General features: G+C 41.2%; 1 protein-coding gene across 1 annotated transcript in view; it reads right to left on the reverse strand.

Moving 5' to 3' along the window:
- LOC132589611 (cytosolic phospholipase A2 epsilon-like) overlaps positions 1-24,895 on the reverse strand; it is a 106,481-nt gene that overhangs the window by 31,163 nt on the left and 50,423 nt on the right. The window contains exons 7-13 of the mRNA XM_060262360.1: positions 15,629-15,671; positions 14,528-14,591; positions 13,218-13,378; positions 11,233-11,322; positions 6,315-6,506; positions 4,502-4,638; positions 3,771-3,993 (exon numbers count right to left, since the gene is read on the reverse strand). Of these exons, the coding sequence (XP_060118343.1) occupies positions 3,771-3,993; positions 4,502-4,638; positions 6,315-6,506; positions 11,233-11,322; positions 13,218-13,378; positions 14,528-14,591; positions 15,629-15,671 (910 nt within the window). The remainder of the gene's footprint in view (positions 1-3,770; positions 3,994-4,501; positions 4,639-6,314; positions 6,507-11,232; positions 11,323-13,217; positions 13,379-14,527; positions 14,592-15,628; positions 15,672-24,895) is intronic.

A 24,895-nucleotide genomic window follows, 5' to 3' on the forward strand; every position in this document is an offset into this window, starting at 1 on the left:
GGATCTGTCCTGGGACCTGTTTCGTTCAACATCTTTATCAATTATTTGGATGAAGGAATAGAGGGAATGCTTATTAAATTTGCAGATGATACTAAATTGGGAGGGGTTGCAAACACAGAAGAAGACAGAAACAGGATACAGGATGACCTTGACAGGCTGGAAAACCAGACTAAGATCAACAAAATGAATTTTAACATGGATAAATTTAAAGTTCTACATTTAGGTAGGAAAAATCAAATGCATGGTTATAGTATGGGGAGACTTGTCTTAGCGGTAGTATATGCGAAAAGGATCTAGGGGTCTTAGTGGATCATATGCTGAACATGAGTCAACAGTGTGATGCGGTGGCTAAAAAGGCAAATACAATTTTGGGCTGTATCAACAGAAGTATAGTATCCAGATCACGTGATGTAATGGTATCACTTTACTCTGCTCTGGTAAGACCTCACCTGGAGTATTGTGTTCAGTTTTGGGCATCACATTTTAAGAAGGATATAGATAAGCTGGAACGAGTCCAGAGGAGGGGTCTGGAGACCAAGTCCTATGAGGAAAGGTTGAAGGAGCTGGGGATGTTTAGCCTGGAGAGGAGGCGGCTGAGAGGTGATATGATCACCATCTTCAAGTACTTGAAGGGCTGTCATACAGAGGATGGTGTGGAATTATTTTCTGTGGCCCCGGAAGGTAGGACCAGAACCAATGGGTTGAAATTAAATCAAAAGAGTTTCCTGCTCAACATCAGGAAGAACTTCCTGACAGTTAGAGCGATTCCTCAGTGGAACAGGGTTTTTTGGGAGGTGTTGGGCTCTCTTTCCTTGGAGGTTTTTAAACAGAGGCTAGATGGCCATCTGACAGCAATGAAGATCCTGTGAATTTAGAGGGGAGGTGTTTGTGAGTTTCCTGCATTGTGCAGGGGGTTGGACTAGATGACCCTAGAGGTCCCTTCCAACTCTATGATATCATGTTACTGATAACTCAATGGATATATTGACTCAGAGTACAGCAGCTGTGAAAAATGCAAACTATTACATTAATTTTTTAAAATGCAAACTCCATGCAGGGAAACTTTATTAGGAAAGGAACTGAAAATAAGAAGGCTCATACAGAGCTATGCTGCTGCCTCATTTGTAATACTGTATACTCATCCACTGGCTGCGGCAGTGTACTCTGTGAAAAGTGGGGGTTGAGGATCTAAGTTGGATGACAAACTTCCTCATTCTCTGTGGTGTAGAACCAGGCAAGGCTGGCAAGGCTATAACATAGATGCTTTTGAAAGGGGGAGAAGACAGATGCATGGAGGATGAGTCCATAGATGGCACAGTGAATAAATTAAACCTCTGTATTCAGAAACAGTAAACCTCTGAATACCAGTGCCAGAAGGCAATATCAAGGGAAGGCCTTGGCCCTCTAGGGCAACTAATTGGCCCTTTATAAAATAAGATGCTGGACTAGATGGACCACAGGACTGATCCACTAGGACTTTTCTTACATTCATTAGTTTAATGTTCAGATGAAGTCTAAGATTTAAATGTATATGGATGTCTGCATTCATCAGTATGCATTTGTACATAGATGCCAATTCATGATGAAGTCTGACCCCTCTTCCCAGTGATTTCACTATCTTAGCAAATGAAATTGCACTTGGGTAGCCATTTGTAGATGTGCCACAAAGTTCCACTGTGGTGCTGGGCTCATTATCCCCTGTGAAATGGATGAGTTTCAATAGGCAGAGGAGAGCAGAATCACCTGTGTACAATGACTAAAGGAATGGACATCATAAGAACATAAGAGAAGCCATGTTGGATCAGGCCAATGGCCCATCCAGTCCAACACTCTGTGTCACACAGTGCCCAATATACACACACACACACACACACACACTGTGGCTAATAGCCACTGATGGACCTCTGCTCCATATTTTTATCTAACCCCCTCTTGAAGCTGGCTATGCTTGTAGCCACCACCACCTCCTGTGGCAGTGAATTCCACATGTTAATCACCCTTTGGGTGAAGAAATACTTCCTTTTATCTGTTTTAACCCGACTGCTCAGCAATTTCATTGAATGCCCACGAGTTCTTGTATTGTGAGAAAGGGAAAAAAGTACTTCTTTCTCTACTTTCTCCATCCCATGCATAATCTTGTAAACCTCTATCATGTCACCCCGCAGTCGACTTTTATCCAAGCTAAAGAGCCCCAAGCGTTTTAACCTTTCTTTATAGGGAAAGTGTTCCAAACCTTTAATCATTCTAGTTGCCCTTTTCTGCACTTTTTCTAATGCTATAATATCCTTTTTGATGTGCGATGACCAGAATTGCACACAGTATTCCAAATGAGACCGCACCGTCGATTTATACAGGGGCATTATGATACTGGCTGATTTGTTTTCAATTCCCTTCCTAATAATTCCCAGTATGGCGTTTGCCTTTTTTATTGCAATCACACACTGTCTTGACATTTTCAGTGAGTTATCTACTATGACCCCAAGATCTCTCTCTTGGTCAGTCTCTGCCAGTTAGGGTTGCCAAGTCCAATTCAAGAAATATCTGGGGACTTTGGGGGTGGAGCCAGGAGACTTTGGGGGTGGAGCCAGGAGACATTGAGGTGGAGCCAGGAACAAGAGTGTGACAAGCATAATTGAACTCCAAGAGAGTTCTGGCCATCACATTTAAAGGGACAGCACACCTTTTTAAATGTCTTCCTTCCATAGGAAATAATGAAGGATAAGGGCACCTTCTTTTGGGGCTCACAGAATTGGACCCCCTGGTCCAATCGTTTTGAAATTTGGAGGATATTTGGGGAGAGGCACTAGATACTATATTGAAAATTTGGTGCCTCTACCTCAAAAAACAGCTCCCCCAGAGCCCCCGAAACCTCCAGATCAATTCCCCATTATACCCTATGAGAAGACGTTTCCCTCTCCACCCCCCTCCACCCCCCTCCCCCGTTTCTGGCAAATCTGATGCAGGGGACTCTGTACTCACGAGTTGCTGCCAGCTTCTCACAGCAACACAGGCACACCATCTGGGCACTTTATGGCATGGAATAGGAAGCCGGCAGAACTCACTCACCTCCGGAGGTGCAAAGGCACATGGTCCTTTGGGGGCGTGGCTGGGCTCCCCTCCCTTCACCAGCCAGCTGACTGGGGGCGGGAAGCAGCCTGAGAAAACGGAAGAGCTCTGGCTGCTGCGATCGGGGCTGGGTGGGAAGGGCTGCCGTTCTCCCCCTCCCCTCCCCCCGCTTTCCCTTTTATGGCCAGCGGGGGGAGGAGGCTCCAAATCGGGGGTCTCCAGGCCTAGCGGGGGATTTGGGAACCCTACTGCCAGTTCACAACCCATCAACTTGTATTTGTAGCTGGGATTTTTGACCCCAATGTGCATTACTTTGCACTTGGCCACATTGAACCTCATCTGCCACATTGATGCCCATTCACCCAGCCTCAACAGATCCCTTTGGAGTGCCTCACAATCCTCTCTGGTTCTCACCACCCTGAACAATTTAGTGTCATCTGCAAACTTGGCCACTTCACTGCTTACTCCCAACTCCAAATCATTAATGAACAAGTTAAAGAGCATGGGACCCAGTACTGAGCCCTGCAGCACCCCACTGCTTACCTCCCTCCACTGCAAAGACTGCCCATTTATACTCACTCTCTGCTTCCTATTAATTAGGAATGCACAGATATCTTCCTTCCAACTATCCTTTACCCTGCAGAAATGCCTCCTTTAAATATCTATTAATCATTGTGTTGAAAAATGAAGAATATAGTTATTACCTCATCATATAACATGGACTCAATGACAAGCCCCCAGAGATCTATAAAGGAAGAGTCATGTCCTTCTTGTCTCCTTTGTTTCAGTTCACTATAATAATACTTCAAATGATCCATAGAGAAACAGTTAATCTTGCATTTGGTGACTTGCTTCCGAGCTTCATTAATGGCTTCCTCCAGGTATTTCTGTGACCAATTAGCATCTTCATACAATTTTGTCATAGTCCTGAAATTGGGGGAAGATGTTTAAAAACCTGAGTGGTGCACATCTAATGGCACAGTAACCTTAAGTTTTGAGAAACTTTTCAGAAAGCACAACATGAACATAAACCATAATAGGAATTTTTCACCTATGACAGAGGCGCCATTGACAAAAGAACATAAGAACATAAGAGAAGCCATGTTGGATCAGGCCAATGGCCCATCCAGTCCAACACTCTGTGTCACACAGTGGCCAAATATATATATATATATATATATATATATACATACATACATACACACACACACACACACACACACACACACTGTGGCTAATAGCCACTGATAGACCTCTGCTCCATATTTTTATCTAACCCCCTCTTGAAGCTGGCTATGCTTGTAGCCGCCACCACCTCCTATGGCAGTGAATTCCACATAATGGAAAGTATTCTATGTTGTTTTGAAACTGTCTGTGGAACACAAAAATCATGAAGAAGCCATACAATAGACAATAAATGGGAAATCCCCCTTACCATGTTGTGCCAGATAAACCTGCAATATATGTCATGCAGTCTAACAAATTCAGTTTCTGCAGACCCAGAAGGCTCCCATACATTGCTGTGAATGACCTGGTTCCACCACCAGTTGTCATGATTGCCACCACAGGCACCTAAAGCACACAAAAGCTACTTGTAAGCTATTGAACTTTATTGCAAAGGAACAATGTTATGAAAGACAAGGAGTGATTCTGCATTGCTGGCAAGTACCATAAACAACTTTTATTTGTAGGCACTGGTTGAAATGTATGGCAGTCACCTGGTGAGACCACAAGTCTGTAACAGAGCGCATGCTTTGCACATAGCAAGTCTGAGTTCAGTGCTTGAATCTCCAATCTGAGGGTCTAAAGTAAAAATTACTAGGAAAGTCCTCCATCTGAGACTCTGGAGAACTGCTGCCAGTTAGAATAGACAATAATGGCTAGATGATCCAGTGTAAGACGCCTTCAAAGCTCAGCTGATCAGCTGCATAAGCCCCAATCCCCCAGCAACATAGCTTGTTCTGTCTCATTTGCTTTCTCATAATCTCCATAAGGTACAACTAAAAAAAATGAGGTTTTTATTATGGGTGTTTCTGAGTGGCCTTGTGATAATTTGCTCTGCACCATCCTATGGACCACAAGCCTTGGAACAGGAACCGAGTGTGCTTCACTGGTTTTATAATTTGAGGATTATTGTAGCAAACTATGCTTCCCACCTCTTCATACACCTTACAGTTCCGCAGGGCCTGTAAGACGACCCTCTTCCGGCTAGCCTTTACTTAGCTTGAGAATTTTACTGTAACTTGCTGGATTCCTTTTATATATAGCTGAAATATTTATGTGTATTAATAACTAGGGTTTTATCTGTTTTATCTGTTTTAAATATGGATCCCTTTATATGTGTAATTTTGATGGATCTACTATTGGAAGCCGCCCTGAGCCACTTGTGGGAAGGGCGGGATATAAATCTTAAATAAATAAATAAAAATAAAAATAAATAAGTAAAATAGCCAAGATCCAACCAGTCTCCTGTAAAGGTGGAAAGAAATGCATGGGGAAAGTAACACTTTCTTCTAGTAGCAGTCCCTCATACCTCTTGAGGTGCTGCTCCAGAAGACTCCCAGTCTCATGTGCGGGGGGGGGGGGTTCTTTCCAGAAGCTGCAGCAGGAAGAGGGACATGAGAAGACCCCATCCATAAGCAGAACACTGTGTGTGATGCTTTGGAACTCACTTCATGTACTTAAATTTTAGGTGTGTTCCTATTTAGAGACCTATATAAAGGTGCTTCAATACTGGCAAATTCAGATACTACTTTCCTTCCTTACAATGGGTTGAATCTAGCACAAATTTTTCTCTTGCACAAGCAGAAATGATATAGCCACTTGCACTATCAAACTTATTGTACCCACACTTGTATTTCTGCTTGAGCAAGATATCCATGACTTAAGCAGTGAACTTAGCAGCTTCTTCAGTTTCAAAGTGACTCCCTGGGGTATGGATATGGGAGAGAGAGAGAAGATGCACAAGATCATGCATGTATAAGTAATTGTGTATATGAACAAACATGGATGGGAGTGGAAGATGTTGCACAGAGTACTACGTAATTTCTTTCAGAAACAGAACTGTCCTCCCCCTGTCCTATTTGCTCATTGCTGGATTCATCCCAATGCCTGTAACTAGCTTCCTGGGTCCATCATTTAGCAGCTCTTCACAGACCATGAGCCAAAACTGAAGCAGCCCATATAACATAGTCTAGTCTTACTAGATAAAGAGGAAAACAGGACAAGAAGACCCCTTTCTCTCCTACCTCATTATCCTGCAGCTCTTCTTGTAGCTGGAGAGCCTTCTTCACAGCAGCAGCAACGTACTTCCTCCTCTTGCTCAGGAAATTCTTCTCTGCTGCACTCAGGTCATTTCCTAAGCGCACATCTAGATCTTTTGCCCTGAAATACTGTACTTTAGCATGCTTCACATTTTGACCATAACATATTTTTTGTAGCTAGGTTGACAGGATAGCACAGGAGTACTCCTGTCTATAAGATAGAACTATGGCTGAGCAAGATGGACTCTTGCAGCAATGAAGAAGGAGGGCATAATGAGTAGGAACAGCCAGTTACTTGATGCCCCCCACCCAGAGTCAGGAAAACTGGTCTGTTATGCATGAGCAGTTTTGTAGTTTTTCCTTTTCTTCCAAAATTTTAATCCCATATACATGCTTTTTAATTTGTTGCACACTAGAACTTGCACTCATGATTGTATTTCATTGTGCATGATTGTTTCAGTTCAGATGAATTTTGGAGGGTCTGTCCAGTGCCAAGAGATGTTATTGATGCCTAAAACATACCATTTAGACTCAACTCAAAAGCACAATCCAAAATCAAAGTCCCTCCCAACTTTGGACTGGTGTGCTTTTAATACTTCTACAGAGAGATGGAAATGATAGACAGGAAATATCTGTGCCTCATACTGCTGCCTACTGTGTTATCTTGAGTGGAAAGCCAGTCCTGTTTCAATACCAATTTGAGGCACTCATTAAAGCAAGCTCAAGATTTTTAAAGTGGTATCTTGGACAAAACAAGGAATCCTCCAAGCTTGTTTGGTGTCCAATCACATTGAATGTACATTGGTCTGAGAAAATAAACATAGTAAGAACAGGTGTGAATCTGGGACAGGGAGGGAGTTAAATTGGCTGTCTTGGATGCAAAGGCTGGGCAGGAAGAGCCTGGTATGTTCTTGGTTCTAGGAATTTGGTATCCTGTACTGATTCTGCTTGAGGAATAGCACTAGTCTGGCTGAATGTTGACCAAGCCATTCCTCCACAGTCTGTTAATATGTAAATAAATCGATAAACATAAAGACAGCATAAATCTAATGTTCTCCCATCTGAGAGACATAGGTCCTGAAAATGTCAGGAAAATTCTATTGGCAAATAAAAGAGATAGCTATGGGATATTCCATGGTAAATTTATGTATGGCTTCTTTCAAAGAACACTTTCTCTACACGTCAAATAAACCTTAAATAACTGTATCAAAATATGGTGGCACTATATACATGACTTTTTTTTTTACTTTTTCTTTTTTTGCTATGGATGGGTAGCCATGAAAAACTGCAGGCATTCCACGAATGACTTATTATACAGGATAATAATTTACAGTTTGAATTACATGTAAACAATTTTTTTTAATTATTTAATCATTGGTAAGGAAGGTAGCAAATTATCAACTGTTCTATAAAAAAACTGATAAGAACTCTTCCTAAATTTATCTTGTGGAATATTTGTATATATGGAAACAACTTCTAGCATAGCTAGCAGGATCAGCCTGAAACATTTTAGGCAAAATGTCTAAGGAGGAAGCTGCGTGTCTAACTCTACATACTTATATTACAGTTTTGAATGAGAAAACCTATCAGATTAGCCTGTGTTGATATCACTGAGAGCAGTTCTGCATGAAGGGAATGATTCTGAATCTGTCACATGAATAATGTCAACTAATAAGGAAATACATAGTGAATAGGAGAAGAGGTAATGTCTCACAGATGGACAGATTTGGGTGTATAAGTAATCACTGGGAACAAATGAAGTCAACAGAGAGATATACCACCGAGGACAATTAATCTGCAAACTATTTTACAGACATTGCTTGAAACTGTTAGAAGAGCAAAGCACTTTTATATACTGCCAAACTATTCCTCAAATACAGAGACTAGGTTCAGATCACCGCAAATCACAATTAACTTACCCCATTCTTCTTAGGGGAAATTAAGTGTAGCAAACAAAGCCAGAGACCATGGCTCTGGATTTAAAATGAGAAGAATTGTGCAAAATATTATTCTTTTATAATCGCTAAAACACTTGGAAACATTTGCGATTCAACAAACACATTTTCCTGAAAATGAAACTGCTTGAACTTTAAAATATTGATACAGAAAGAGGGGGGGGACATATCTTACCAGTCTCTTGTCTTTACATGAAAATCAAATGTTTTGTCCTGAAAATGAAGACAATACATTAAAAGTCAAATATAATGGCAACTATCCAACCACAGAGTTCCTTTGATGTAACACCATTTCCATTTCAAAGGGTGAGTTCTGCTAATAGTCTGTTCCACTGCAGATGTCCTCTTTGCCCTACATGCTTTTTTGGGGGGTCTGCTATCTCCTCAAGGGGGAATAGGAGCTCAGCGAGCTGCAGCAGGAGTAGGGAGGCAGGAAAGACCTACTCTGTGAAGTGCATAGTCCACAGTCAAACATCAGTCTCAACTGTACATTCTCACAAGTGCACAGTCCACAGTCAAACACCAGTCTCAACTGCACACCCCAAGTATCAAACATGGGCATGGCCAGGCATGTGCAAAAAGGGCTATTGGCCCCTGGGTGAACTAACCATTGGATTTAAACCTACACAAGGCTTGGTTTTGTGTTTTTTAATTTGATTCATTGTTACTAGTATTTTCTTGTTTATATCATTGTTTATATAAACTGGAGATTTTTTGTAAGCTGTTTTTGGTCTCTATCAAGGAGAAAAGTGGAATTCTACCAGTGCTATCTTAAGTCTTACACCTTCTCTATGTCCATTTAAAGTAATGGAGTTAGAAGGGTGTAACTCTGCTTAGGACTGTACCTCTTGGTGGTGGAAAATGTTGTCAAGTCACAGCCAACTTATGGTGATCCTGTAGGGTTTTCAAGATAAGAGACAGAGGTGGTTTAGCATTCCCTGCCTCTGTGTAGCAACCCTGGACTTCTTTGGTGATACCCCATCCAAGTACTAACCAGGACTCACCTTGCTTAGTTTCTGAGATGTGACAAGATTGGGCTAGTTTAGGTTAATGTATTCCCTAGTTTAGGTTAATGTATCCAGGTTAATGTATTCCCCCTCCTACTAAGGAAGAATAATAAGGGATGTGACAAGGTACCTCATCAGAGTAAATTTAGAAATCATGGGATAACAGGTGGGTTCTCTTACAGATTAAATATTTGATTAAATGGCAGGAAGCAATGAGTAGGAATAAATGGACAGTTTTTGCAATGGAGAGAAATAAGCAGCGGGGTCCCACAAGGATCATTATTGGGGCTGGTACTATTTAATTTGTGCATAAGTGATCTGGAACTAAGGTTGAGTAGTGCAGTGGCCAAGTCTGCAGATGACACAAAATTATTGAGGATGGTAAAAACCAAGACTGACTGTAGATATCCAGGAGAATCCCCACAGATTGAGTGACTGAGTGACAATGTGGCAAATGAAGTTCATTGTTGCTAAGTGTAAAGTGATGGATACTGGGACAAAAAAATGGGGTCTAAACTTGCTTAGACTTAATTAAGGGTACCTTTAATATTAAGATTTTAAGTATATAACGCCAGCGGGGGTCAAGTAACGGGGGAGGGGTGGGTAGAAAGTAATATATGGGATAGATTAAAAAAAGTAATTATTAATGAAGTAAGAAATTGAAATTTATTACCATATGTTACTAATAAAATTGTTTGTAAAATAAATAAATAAACTTGCTTAGACTGAGAGGGGGGGAAGATCTTGGAGTCATAGCAGAGAGACCGATGAAAGCATCAACCCAGTGCTACAGTTGTGAAAAAAAGGACCAAGTATGTTAAGGATTATTAGGAAAGGGATTGAAACAAAAAAGACCAATATTATAATGCCCCTGTATAGATCTATGGTGCAGCCTCATTTGGAATACTCAGTCTGTACAGTTCTGGTTACTGTATCTCAAAAAAGACATAGCAGAGCTGGAAAAAAGTACAGAAGAGGGCAATCAAGATGATTATGGAGTTGGCGCACCTTCCTTATGAGGAAAGTCTGAAGAGGTTGGGACTTTTCAGTTTAGAAAAGAGATAACTGGGGGGTATATAGATTGGGCTGCCAGCTCCAGATTGGAAAATACTGAGATTTTGGGTGTGGGGCTTTAATTGGATATAATGCCATAGAGGTCATCTTTCACTGCAGCTATTTTTTCCAGGTGAATTGATCTCTGTCCCCTGGAGATCAGTCATAATAGTGAGAGATCTCAAGTCAATTTCTGGAGGTTGGCAGCCCTAGTCAGGTTTGTAAAATTATGCACAGGGTAGAGAGAACTGACAAAGATAACAAAATACTAGAACTTAAGGGTATCCAATCAAGTTGATAGGCAGTAGATTCAGGACATGCAAAAGGAAATACTTCTTTGCACAGTGAGTCATTAAAATGTGGAATTCACTGCCAGACCATATAGGGATGGCCACAGGTATAGACAGCTTTAAAGGGGGATTACACAGATTCATGGGGATAGGTTTATCAGTAGCTACTACTCATGGTGACTAAAGGCAGCCTCCATGTTCAGAGGCAATCAATCTCTGAATATATCAGTTTCAGGAGGCAACATCAGAGGAAGGCATTGGCCTCTATGCCCTGTTGCTGGACTTCCAGAAGAACTTGTTGGACACTGTGAGACAGGTTGCTGAGCTAGATGGACCACTGGTCTGACCCAGCATGGCTTTTCTTGCACTCTTATATGCCACATCTTTTAGGCTAACAAATAATCCATACAATACAGAAGCATGGCTTTGGTAAATAATTCTATATGCTATGAAACAAGGAACATGGCAAATGTGTACTCTCTCTTTTCCTTCATAATGTCCTTTTTTTAAAAAAAAATCCCCCTTTATAACAATTATTCTTTCAATAGCAATCAAATTAATCCAATACATACTAAAAACTTAAAGGCAAAGAACTCACCTCTTTTATTGCTATTTTCCCTTGCATGGGAATCTCAGTCAAAGGTAAAGTAACAGAGGTAATACTTTCTGTATTCTCTTTCAATATCATCTAAATTTTTAAAGGAGAAAAAAGAAGAAATTATGGAGACTGAACACAAAAGGACAATTTCAGTGACAGCAAAAGTAGATTAACACCAATAAGCAGAAATGATTTTTTTGTGCAGATGTATTCATTCAGTCAAATTTCAGGATACAAATGAAAATTTATATATTTTCCTTTTTTAATTTCTCAAAAAAAATAAATTTTGACAAGTTTTTACATTTCACTTAGAAATTTTGGCTTGAGACGTGTGTTTGTGTATATATTACAATAACAATAACTATCAACTTGCAAAGTGCCAGCCTTGCTTTTTCCTCTCCAGCATCTAAATTTAACCATGTATATATATAATTAAGAAAATGCAAATTTTGTGTTTTGAGATAAACTTCTTCCCATCTCAAGTTAATTTCTGCCAAACCACTGACATGGTCCACTGTGGAATTACAATTACTATGAATGGTTTCTATTGCTATACTTTAACTTGGAATGATTCACGTAATGGATATCAGGAACTACAAGAAAATGTGAATGGACTTAAACAGCTAATGTGGAGTATAAATGAAGTAAATAAATAATAAATATAGCTGAAGATGGGGAGCAAATAAGAGGTAGGTTGGAAGGAGAAGAGGAGGAAATAGTGTGGGGAGAGAGATATAGGTGCAAGTGAGGTGCCCCCTGCAAGTTCTCATCATGCAACTGAGCCCAGTCTGGCCCACACCACAAAACTCACCCCAGCCCAATGGCTAGCACCACATAATGGTCCAGAGTTTTCCCAAAGAAAGGTCACTGGTGGGGAGAGGGAAAAAAGCTGAACACAGAAGGCTACATAATGGTAGGCTTTCTGGTAGGTGGGAAGGAGAGAAGGAAGAAGGAAAAGGGGATAGGCTTTCAGGGGAAAGAAAGAGGAAATAATGGGGGGTGAGAAAAATGTGGTGCCTCCACAAATCCTTGCAGGTCTCCTGCTTGTATACACATAATTTTGAACCAGGCAATAGAGTGGGTCTAGGGACAGATGGGGGAGAGAGAGATGTACAAGTCTGGGGGGAAATCCAGGCTTGCAAAAAAAAAAAAAAGATGAAATGTTACAACACAGACATACACGAACACAGAGATGGTTAGAAAAACACTGGTTCGTAGAAAAAATTATTTAAGGAAAGTATGTTACTGAGATCTCACAAGACTGTGTTGTAAGATCTCAGTAGCTATTTGGGGGTTGCTGGAGAAATCCCAGCCATTGCAAAGGATCTCAAGCTTCAGTTAGTGTCTACACAGAGGAAGTAGAGAGAAGCTGATTAAATAGGTAAAAGAAGGAAAGGGAGAAGCAAAAGTACTATTAAGGGAAACTGGAGATGTGGGAGGGGGATAGAAAAAGTTGGTTGCTTGAGGAACTCAGGCAGGCAGGCACAGGCTGCCTAGAGGAAAGCAGAAAAAGAGAAGTAGGTGTGTGAGTTTCTGATTTTTTAAAAAAGGGAAGGGGGTGCAGGCACTGCCAGGTGGAGGTGAGAAAAAACAGCAAATGAAGTTCTCACCCTTGCAAATCCTTGCATGTCCCCCACTTGTGCCTGTGTACATTTGTGTGCATGTATTTCAGGTTTGGAAAAAGCAGAGAGAAAGTGCTGTGATTTGGCTCTGCCTCTCAAAAGAAAACTAACCCTGTGGAAGAGCATAGTAGCACCATGGCAGAGCTTCTGAACAACAAGCAGAAGGTTTAAGGTTCAATTAACGGCATCTCCAGGTAAAGGATCTGGTAGTAGGAATGTGAAAGATGTCTGCCTGAGACCCTGGAGAGCCATTGTAAGGAAGCAATACTGACTTTGATGGACCAAAAATATCTGATTCAGTTTCATGGGTTCATTCATTGTATCCAAAATATATTTACCATTCAGAGAAGAACAGAACAATACCTTTGACCACTCCATCGTATTTGGTACTGTGACCTCCAAATTTGATTCATGATTCTTAATACAATGAAACCCAATGAGGTTTCTGTTACGGGAATCGGGAGTCAGTGGAATTTTCTGCATGTTTTCATATGAACCCTTGACTGTAAGTATCAGATCGCCTTCTAAACAAAGGACAATGGAAATGTTAACTATCTAGTCACTTGTTTGTTTAAGGAACATATGAACATATTCAACATGTTGGCCATGTTGAATTAGGCTACTGGTCCATCCAGTTCAACACTCTGTGTCACATAGTGACCAAAACCCAGGCGCCACCAGGAGGTCCATTAGCAGGGCCAGAACTCCAGAAGCCCTTCCATTGTTGCCCCCCGCAAATACCAAGAACACAGAGCATCACTGCCCCAGACATAATGTTCAATTTATACATTGAGGCAAACAGCCACTAATGGACCTCTGCTCCATATTTTTATCTAATCCCCTCTTGAAACTGTCTATGCTTATAGTTGCCACCACTTCCTGCAGCAGTAAATATCATGTGTTAATTACTCTTTGGGTGAAGAAGTAAAGAGCCCTTTATCCAGTGGGCAACTAATTCTATATAACAAATCTAAGCCCAATTTATACAGAATCTCATGAACAGAATGAATTTGTACAAAACAGGATTTATACTAAAATCTAAGTTCCTTTATCAAATTTTCAAGGCAAGAGACAAACAGAGATGATTTGCCTTTGCCTGCTTCCATAGAGAAGAGAAGACAAGTTGGTTTTTATACCCCACTTTTCTCCACCTGAAAGAGTCTCCAAGCAGCTTACAATTGCCTTTCCTTCCTCTACCCACAACAGACACCTGTGAGGTAGGTGGGGCTAAGACAGCTCTTGAGAGAACAGCTCTGAGAGAACTGTTACTGATCCAAGGTCACCCAGCTGGCTGCATGTGGAGGAGTGGGGGATCAAACCCACTTCTCCAGATTCGAGTTCACTGCTCTTAACCACTACATTACACTGGACTTCCCTGATGGTGTCCCATCCAAGCACAAACAAGGGCTGATCCTGCTTAGCTTCCAAGAATTTATAAGATTGGGCTCACTTGGGCCATGGGTCAGGAAAAATAAATTTATATTCTGTCCAATATGAAAGGTATGTGAAATATGATACTCTGGATATAGTCTCTTAAAATACTTAAAAGTAGAAACCAGAAAAAAGAAAAAAGAAGAGATAATTATACATGCTCCAGTAATTCTAAACCAAGAATCTTTTCAAACCAATAATCTGTTCAAACCAATATATACACAGTGATGCAGCAGCCTCACTTGTGTATTGTCGCTTCAGCTTCTTGATATTCGTTTTGATTTCCAGAAAAGAAAGTTCACGTGACTGTAAAAATAATAGGACATAATTAGGCCAATTACCCATTTATCAAAGTATTAACCAATCACAGCCCAATATCCTACCAAGTATTCTAAAGTAACATGTGAAATTCAGAGTTAACTGGATTTCTTCAGTTTCCTTCATACCACTGCCATGCATCCTTGGTTTTCCTTCATCTTTACCTTTCTTCCCACAACATCACAGCATCAAATTCCGTGCAAGATCTCTCCCAGCCATTCTTATCTATTACCCTTTATTCCTTCAAATTCTTTTCTGCCATCATCAGGTATATGGGGAGGGAAGGTTTGGATAAGCTAATAAAGCAACTAATTTCCATATTGGCAGCAGCTCACAAAAAATGTTGGCACCATCACGAATATTGGGCTGACTGTGAATATACCATGGGGGCCATCTATTACATGGAGTTGTCTGTAGTGATGCTTGTTTTTTTCAACCCTATAAGAAATTTTTCACAATTGGTATTTCTGGGTGAATCATGGAATTATAGTGTTGTCAACCTGTTTGTCATATCCAACTGCCTTGTGAGGTTTAAAGATTCTACATATGAATCAGACCAGCTTCATTAGTAGCAACAAACAGCCTTAAGTTTTCACAAAGCCATAAATCCTCATAGCATAATATGGTGTGATACATATGTCCTTAAGTGACTCACATCATTATGAAGTGATTTCTTTGGTCATTCCTAACAACAGCAAGAAGTCATCTATGATGGTGACTTCCTTCTGTGTCAGAGATTCCGGATGGGATTGGGAACATTTAAAGGGCTCAAATTTTATTCTGAAGAGGACAAACAGAATGGTTGAGGCTAGTGATGAATAGCAAAAGAAGCTATTGGTCAGAATAGCACCTGGTTTGCAGATTTTTATCACCTGCACAAACGAAATTATGGGTCCTTCACCTGGTCCCTCTGGATAGCTGCAGCAACAGCAAATAGGCTTCCCTACTGGGTGCTGAACAAGATGGCATATATTTTGTGTGTGACAGTGATTTTAGGAAAGAACCCAAAAAAGAGTAATATTTACCACTAGTATTCCATTTGTGACAATGTCTTCATAATAGTCTGGGCTGAAAAACAAGATTAAAAATGGAAACATCAAAATCATTTATTCATATTTTCCATGGCATTTTTCTGATGCAAAATCCTACAATAGTAATCTCATTCACTGTCAAAGCCTTGTGAGATAAATTACTGTAATTAACATTCCTGTTTTACCAACTGAGGTGGAATAGTCAATTTAGGACATGTGTTATGTTTGGATATTAAGGTACAAAATCAAGGCAGTAGAAATTAATGGTAGTACAACTTTCTTCAGCTACAGATACTTTATTGAATGCTTTTAATCAGACTGTTCATAGCATACTTTCTATAATAAAACAAAGAACAGAAAGAAGAGGAAATTTTGGATTTCTGGAATTGCGATTGTAATTTGAAAGATTAGCAGACTACCAGCAGCCTTTGAAGTCAGCATCTGAATACAGCAGTAAGAAGAATTTGGTTATCTGAAATGTTGTGTTTTAATGAAGCTCAAGGACTACTGAAAACAAAAATTTTGCAATGTGTTAATGGAAAAACTCTCATGTATTTTGATAGTCTTGCGGTTTTTAATCAGCTTTCACATTTAGTTTAGATCTGAGGTTAGTGGTAAACAAGGTCCACGTGGCACTGAATACATATTCTGATTATCTAGATCATTCTTCTTTTGCTTCACTAATGTCCAAGATTTCTCCAGGTTATAAAACAGCAATGCCTGGGCAGAAAATCCAGCATAGTTAATAATTCATTGGATTATACCTTCCTTCCCTTTGCTCAGAGTGTATTGTTTAGTATTAAAGAGATGAAACTAAAAAATGGATCTCTAAGGCAAATAGCTCGTAACTGCCATTTAGAAAGTTCCAGAATAGCTCTGATTAACTGAACCTGTACACTCTATTTGGATTATATCCATCAAGTAAAATAGGTACACCATAAAGAAGATGAAGTGCCACTTTGGCCTTGTATGAACATGAACAGGACAGGAGCAAAAACCCCACCTTTTACTTCCTTGATATCTTCTGTGTATATTAGTTGTTGCTCAAGTTAATACAATTGAAGATTAGTTTACAAAAGATTACAGCGCTGAATGTGAGTTTAGCTTTCTGGATAGAGCCTAGCATAGTGTTGCCAGGAAATCAGTGGGACTTGGGTGGGCAAGAACATGGGGGGTGCCATCACTAAGGAGGTGTCATCACTTCTGCTAAAACCCCAAAAGTGACATCACTCTTATCTAAGAATTGCTAGTTATACCATAGAGTTCCCAGCAATTCCTAGGGAGGGACATCACTTCCTGGTCTTTCCTCAAATTGATGTCACAACATCCCTGAGAGCAATTTTTAAATCTTTTTTATTTCTTCTCACTGGCCATAACAGCAATGTCAGTAATGAGAGCCAGAGACAGGAGATTTTCAATTCCCAATTGGAGGCTCATAAGTCTACAAGAGTTGCTAGGCCCTCCCTCATGAGAAAAGAGAGACCTAATTTTAATGGAGTCCAAGGGTGCCCAGGTGACAGGTGGAAATAGAGTTGAGAATTAAAAAGTGCAAGTGGGAGACACACAAGAAACTTGTGAAGAGGGGGCATTCCCTCACCTTAGCTTCCTTTCCTCTCCCCACCCCCATCTTCCCCTTTCTTTCTCTTCCCAAACCTATCTCCCCAGGGCCTACATGTCCTTTAAGCAACGTTAGGCAGTTGCCTATGGGCATGGCTCAGGGGGGCCAGATTGGGTGCCCCCCTCCCAGCAGGGGGAATAAGTGAACAAGGAAGGAGAGCCACTACCCTTCCTGCTCACAGATAAAGGCCCTGCTTATCAGCTGATCAGCAGGCCCTTTCACCTGCACTCTCCCACACATTTTAAATCACATGAGAGGGGGCAGCAGAGGTGAGGGGGGGGGCAGCATGTGTGTGTCCAGACGTGCATCCAGATCACAGCACCCACAGCCAGACCATGTCATGTCATGCCACACCAGGACATTCAGTATGGCCACCAGTGCAGCACGGAAGGGAGCGCTGCTCCATCTCACAGGTGCCTCAGGTAAAGCGGCTGAGGCTATGCAAGGCTGGCCAGGCACCTGTGGGGGGGGAAGACTGGAGGTGGGGCACCTCGCCTGGGGTGCCATATGGCCTGGTGCTGTGCCTGTATCTCCCTTTCTTTTTCTTTCCAACCCTCCACCAAACCAATCCTTCCTTCTTTGTCTTTCTCCTCCCAAGCCAATACTCCATCTCTCCATTCCTCTCTTCCCCCCGAGCCAATCCTCCCTTATTCCCTCTCTTTTTCCTGTCTTTGAGTCCAACAGCGGCTCTGTGTCCATTGGTGAGTGATTTGTCTTCCTCCTTCTCTTTCTCCAAGCTCCCTCTTCCTCACCTGACCTGGCGTGCCTATTACAGGCTTCCACCTCAGGGTCTCAGGAGCATTGCTCTGTATCATTTGCAGTAGCCAGGGCAGGCTCTTGGGACCCCAGGAGGCAGAAAGCCAGGGTGCAAAGGCACCTGGCATTGAGGCATCAAGACCAGCAGATGAGATGGCAGTCAGTGGCCCCATCAGCAGCTCCTTTGCTGTCAATGGAGTCAGTGGTGGCAGCAGCAGTGGCTTCAGTAGTGTCTAACCCAGCAGCTAGCTCAGCAGAAGCTATGGCCAGCCTGGAAGCAGCAAAAGGCTCAGCAGTGGGTTTGGGGCCAGGCTCTGTTGGGGGCAGGGGCAGCAGTGTGAGTCTGAACCAGTAGAGCAGGGGCTGGGGCAATTAGAGCCATGGCAGTTGTCCTCATGGCTCCAACAGCTTCTTCCTGAGTTCCAGCAGTGGCAGCAACCTCCCTAGGACTCTCCAGCATGTGCTTTGGTGGTGTAGTAAGTACATTCTCTGTGCATGCATACTGAACACTTTTTTTTTTACTTTTTGGCTTTTAAAAAGGTTTTTAAAAGGTTTGTAAAGTTTTTATATTTTTTTGCATAGTGAGGGAGTGCCCCAAGTGTGCAGAAAAGTCTCTTTTACCTCCATGTGGCCCTGAACTGTGGGAATAAGTGTCTGCAAAAAAAGGCCCATTTTGAGAATTAGATATATAGATAGGTCAGGATACCCTCAGTCTGCTCCCAGTCTGGGTTTGATCATTTAAGATTTTGATTACTTGGCATGTATCAGAAGCCATTTTCACCATAGAGTTTTTGCCCAAATACAAGAGTGTATCAGTGATGCTGCAACATGATGATGTCACTTCTGGTACATGCCAGAAGTGATGTTTCCATGTCATCAGCAACATATCTTGGACCTTCCTCCCGTTCCTGGTAAGTCCCCCCCATCCCCCACCAGTTGCAAGGAGGGACTTATCAGCCCTAATCTTGACCAGGACAGGGCATGTTGAAAGTCCTATTGTGATTATTTTAGATTTTTTTTTTCAAATAAGCAGTGTGCCCTGAGATCAGGACTCCTCTTCTTGGCAAGTCTTTGAGGCTACAGTTTCATGCAAGGACTGAATCAAGTCAACTGCCTTCAACCACAGGAAGGATCCAGTCCAACTATCAAACACTGGTTCTTATTTCACAATTGGATACATAAGAATTAGTTAATTTTGATCTAGCCTACACAAGCAGCAACATAAGGGGGCAAAATTTTATACATTAGGGTGAACTACATCACTTCAAACCACAGGCAGAGATATTTTAATATGTTGCCTCTCTCATTTAAAAAAAAATTCTCTACAAGTGGAGAAAAGAAACTAACATAGCAGACTAAGACAAAGATTAGCCTGTTATGCCAGTCTTCTATTTATAGGAATGGGGGATAAGTATAGACCATTAATCAACAATATAGTTTTCCACTTACAGTCTCCAGTAGCACAGTCTGTTCCACCATCTCAGAACTTTCTGGGCCTCTCAATTCTATTTTGTTACAAATTCATCTTTGCAGGGCTTTTTTTGCAGAAAACACCCAGCAATAACTCATTTGCATATTAGGCCACACCTCCAACATCACTTGAAGTGACATCACTCATTCAGGTTACTTTCCACATATTGACACAGAACAGTGCAGTGCCATCAGCTGCATTTTATGGCAGTCCAATGAAAGATCTTGTTTTACCAACGCCCCAACACAGCCAGAGAGTGCCAAGTGCAGCAGAGCGGGCAGCAGCAGGCCCAGCTTCTCCCAGGAGGGGGCGCTCATGGGTAGCTCCACATCTCTCTCTCTTTCTTCGAACACCTGGTGGAGGCTGGAGGTGGCAGAGAGGATGGAGTGCGTGATCTGGGAGCACGTGGATGCCTAGTGCCATCCCTCTGCCAAAGACCCTTTTTTTTTTGAGCCAGAGCCCTGGCCAAGCCAGCTGGAACTGTGTTCCTTTGCATTCCTGCTAAAAAAAAAAAAAACCCTGCATCTTTCAGATGAGATTCTATGTCTTGCCTTTAAAACAAAATCTGCTGTGGTCCCCATCTGCTCAGACATCCACACACTTGTTACTTCACATCCCAAATTGTAGTTGAAGAAACAGCCATGGCTCAGATATTCGTGGTCCTTGCTTCATAACTGTGGAGTTTCTAGCTGGCTTTTCAGTGAGGTCCCAACTGAGCTGTTTCAATGAGCTTTGGGAACAGTGAGAGTCTTGGCAAAATAAATGCTTCTAGCTGTATTCTTTCATTTTTCCTTCCATGTTGTTCTAGTTTAATGTCATGTCCTTGACATTTATTGTACATTGTTATCGGTTGTTACTTGCCTTGGGTGCCAATGTGTAGGGGGAATGTACTTACAGTATTTTTCTGGTTTGTCTCAGTATGGCAACCGTACAAGATGATCATTAACATAGTCTGCTTCATATCGTTGCACTAAGAAGTTCAAGATACATTTCACTTATTGTATAAGGAGACCAAAATTGCAAAACAGAACTTATGGTTAAGGAATTTTGAAGTGCTCAAAACAGATGAGGATTTGGGATGGATGTGTACATGTTTGTTTAGAACCACAGAGTTGGAGTTTAAATTTTATTGTAAAAGAACACAGAATTTATCTCCCAATAAATGTGATGTAGTGGTCAAAGAGCGAGCAAGAGAGAAATAAATCCTTTAATTAAATGTTTTAGGAACAAGAATCATGACTTTTGAAGTTCTACTGAAATAAAAGTTTAAACTGTACTATGATAACAAAGGGTAGTACAATGTGAGATGTTATCTGGACTATATAATCTGCTGACAATAATTACACAAACCAGTTTAGCTTTGCCCTATCGCCCTCTCATATACAGCAAGCAAAGCCTGGAGTTAGCGTTTTAAAGTGCTGTTCTAACAAATAGCAAACATGTTTCAAAATGCTCCAGGCAAATTCACACTGGGCCCAACTTGAACACCTTATTTCATCAGCTTCCAATGCTGATCCTTAGATGTGAGAGTCCTATAAGATTTCAACTCTGCATGTGTCTACAGCGACTTTAATATGGAGCATTTCCACCAAAAAATACCTTTATTTCACTTTAGTGTAAAGCTGGAACAGGTTTAAGGGCTTGGGTGGAGGGGAAACCACATGGCCAGGATAACAAAATAAATGTGACTTCATCCCAACATGATAATGAAAATGCAACAAAACAAGAAAAACAATACTAATGCTAAATCAGAATTTTAAAAACTACAGGCAATTTATTGAATTAAATAAAAACCACATACAATAAAATTTTAACCTTTCTTTATGGTCCTATATCTTTTATACATTTATTTACACTATTTATGTACTTCCCCCCTTTACTTTTACTTTCTTCTTGTTGCTAATTTCTATACATAAAAGTGTTTTGATCCAAATTTGCCTGAAAGAAAATGAGATGTGAAATTAAGAGGAAATCATTCACAAAAAGTCTGCCATCCATCTGGACCTTTGTGGATCTAAAGTGTTCACTCAGTGCATCCATCTCCCCAAAGTCACAGCTCCATGAGTTCAGTCCACAGTGGTTCTTCACTCATCTGAGCAGCAGGAGGCCACCATATAACCACTTTGGTCAGCAAGCTAAGAAGTCATTCCATGACACTTGTTACCTGCTGTTTCAGTGAACCACTTAACCTTCCAGTTCAGCTCCAAAGCACCAGTTCAGGGAAAGGACAGCTTCATGCTAGAAATGTGAGAATTGATGTGTTTCATTAAAAGCCAGGAGGCCTGGGGATGTGGATATGGCGAAACCAATGGGCCCAACGTGATGCTGTAGTAAAAAAACTTGTGTTCGTTGTGTTAGTGTTAGTTGCAGCAGGAGCCGCCCGACGTCCATTTCTGTGGGGTCTAAGAGCAAAAGAAAAAAAGAAAGAACATCAGCATTAATGCTATACAACAGGCTACTACATGAGTAGAAAACACATCAATCAACTACCTAAATAAAAAAGAACTCACCTCCTCCACCACTGCCTTCAGGGGCATCAGTTGTCGCCCTTGAGCAAACCTGGCCTACGTATAGAGTTTCTTGACTCAGTTGTTGATGGCAAAAGCATTCTGTGGACCAGCCTTGGTACAGCTGCTCCAAATGGTCAGCAGCAATCATGTGGCTCACATTTGGTACTGACAGCAAAGACTTGGCTTTTATATTGATCAAAGGGAATACTATAGGCAATTACAATGTATGCCAGGTGACATTAGGGCATCCAACAACCATTACCATGCAATGATTTTACTGTGGGGGGTTTTTTTAGTGTTTAATCCAAAGTTAATTTTAACTAATGAATGGAATGTTTATATTGCCATCTTACAAGGATGTTCAGGGCATTTCCAAAGTAGGTTTTCAGAAGTCCTCTTCTGGGTGCCTTTTCCTTTTTTTGGCCACTGGGATAAGACATCTTCTCTAGGGTGGCCTCAATTACCACCATTCTTAGTATTATTCACCAAGTGTTTAGTTTACTTTTTAAACTGTCATTAAGGCACGTTTGCGTCCAGGATTTGTAATGAATGAATGGTGTTTTTTTTAAAAAGTATGAGTAGCTGTCCAAAAATGCATGTCAAAATCTCAAATGCATCTGAGGGATATTTCCAGCTACCTCCAATGCTTTTCCTTCATGAATACAACTTCTGTGTAGGAAAAAATGGCATAGTGTATGTCTCTGCAGAAATTATTTGTTCACTGCATGGTATACAAGTAAGGTTGCCAGCCCCTAGGTCCCAGAGTGGAATTCCCCATTTTCAGCTGCAGACCAGCTGGCTGGCAGGGGGAAACTCTTCCCTAAAGAGAGATGGTGCTATGCAACATCCCTGATGCAATGACAACACGTGGGGATGCTCTGGTATTTGGGAAAACTCTATGATGTTGAGGGCAAAACCCCAACGTTTTATCCAAATACCAGGATGTCCTCACATGACATCCCTGCCTACTTCTGGAACACTCCCAAGAGCCCCCAACCGAACAGGCAAGGGGATCTGGCAACCATATATACAAGAGATGGGGAAACTGGGCAATCATACTTCCCCAATGCACATTGGGGAAATATATATACTGAAAAGGATAAAAGTGGGATCTTTGTGTATATGATATAAATGCAGCTTGGATATTTTCCCCCACATTAAAGAAATGTTGGTGTTTAAAGAATGCCATATTTTATGTCTGTCTCTTAGGACTTTCTTTGCAATTTATGCATTTTGTGCTTTCATTCTTTTTGACATCTCAAACACTACACCTCTAAATATCTTCAGACTAATTCCCTACATGCATCGCTAAAACATTAGAAGAGAAATGTAATACCAGAAGCAATTTTTCAGGACATTGAGTGAGAGTATGATCCAGGTCTTAATACCGCACAAGTGATGCATAAAGTGGATTCATGTGTTATTTTCCTGTCCCAGATACAGACAAAACAGATTTTAGAAAATGCTTTATGCAGGTATTTGAATTCGCTTGGGAAACCTCAATTGGGAAATTTATATTATACCACCTCTAAATATTAAATTCCTGGAGACAGTGCAATAGCAATACTGCTAGCTTTACCCTTAAGAGGCCACACAGTATAGGCAGTCTATCCAGCATCCATTCAGCTAACAGGTTGGGGACTCATATGGAACATACAACCCAGTGAGAGCTGCATGCCTGCACAGACAAAGGCTGGGACTGGCACAGAGGCAGGTTGCATGTGGCTCCACAGCTATACTCTTTGCTTTCCTTGAATGCGGACATCCTCATGCCCTGTTATTGCATTTTGGTAAAACAAGATATTAATCTATTAAACTTCATTTCATTATACTTTATCAGTACAAATTTTCCTCAAGAAGTTTTAAAATTATTTTATTTCAAATTTTCAAAATCCTGCCAAGTTGTAAATTATGTCAACATTTTCCCAGTTGCAGTCACAAATTTGGCATTCTATTGAAAAGCACTGTACATCATTCTGACTCTGGTTGCTTAAGAGTTCCACTTCATCTATGCCTCAAGGTGGCTCATCTGCAGAAACAGCCTCTAAAACCCCCAGCCACTCAACAAAGTCTGAATTTCAAGCTGGCCCATAGTCCAGACATCACATTCATAGAATCATAGAGTTGGAAGGGCCCTCTAGGGTAATCTAGTCCAACCCTCTGCACAATGCAGGAAACCCACAAATACACCCCCCCCCTTACATAGATCCCCAATGACCCCTGCTTCATGCCCAGAAGATGACAAAAACCTCCAGGACCCCTTGCCACACTGGCCTGGAGAAAAAAAATTTACTGACCCCAAAGTGTCAATCAGCATTTTCCTGGGCGTATAAGAAAGGGCCACAAGAACTAAGCACTGATGCAAGCAACCCTTCCTGCCCTCCATTTCATGATCTGACTAATTCACAGAATCAGCATTGCTGACAGATGGCCATCTAGCCTCTGTTTAAAAACCTCCAAGGAAGAAGAGTCCACCACCTCCCAAGGAAACTTGTTCCACTGAGGAATCGCTCTGCCAGGAAGTTCTTCCTAATGTTTAGCCAGAAACACTTGATTTAATTTCAACCTGTAGGTTCTTGCCTGACTTTCTGAGGCAACAGAAAATAATTCTGCACCATCCTCTATATTGCAGCTCTTCAAATACTTGAAGATGGTGGTCATATCACCTCTCAGTTGTCTCCTCTTTAGGCTAAATATACCCAGCTCCTTCAACCTTTCTTCATAGGACTTGGTCTCCAGACCCCTCACCATCTTTGTTGCCCTCCTTTGGACATGTTCCAGCTTGTCTATATCCTTCTTAAATTGTGGTGCCCAAAAATGAACAATAGGTGAGGTCTAACCAAAGCAGAGTAAAGCAATACCATCATTTCACTTAATCTGGACACTATACTTCTACTGATACAAAC

The sequence above is a fragment of the Heteronotia binoei genome, chromosome 21, assembly GCF_032191835.1.
Source record: "Heteronotia binoei isolate CCM8104 ecotype False Entrance Well chromosome 21, APGP_CSIRO_Hbin_v1, whole genome shotgun sequence".
Taxonomy (NCBI): Eukaryota; Metazoa; Chordata; class Lepidosauria; order Squamata; family Gekkonidae; genus Heteronotia; species Heteronotia binoei.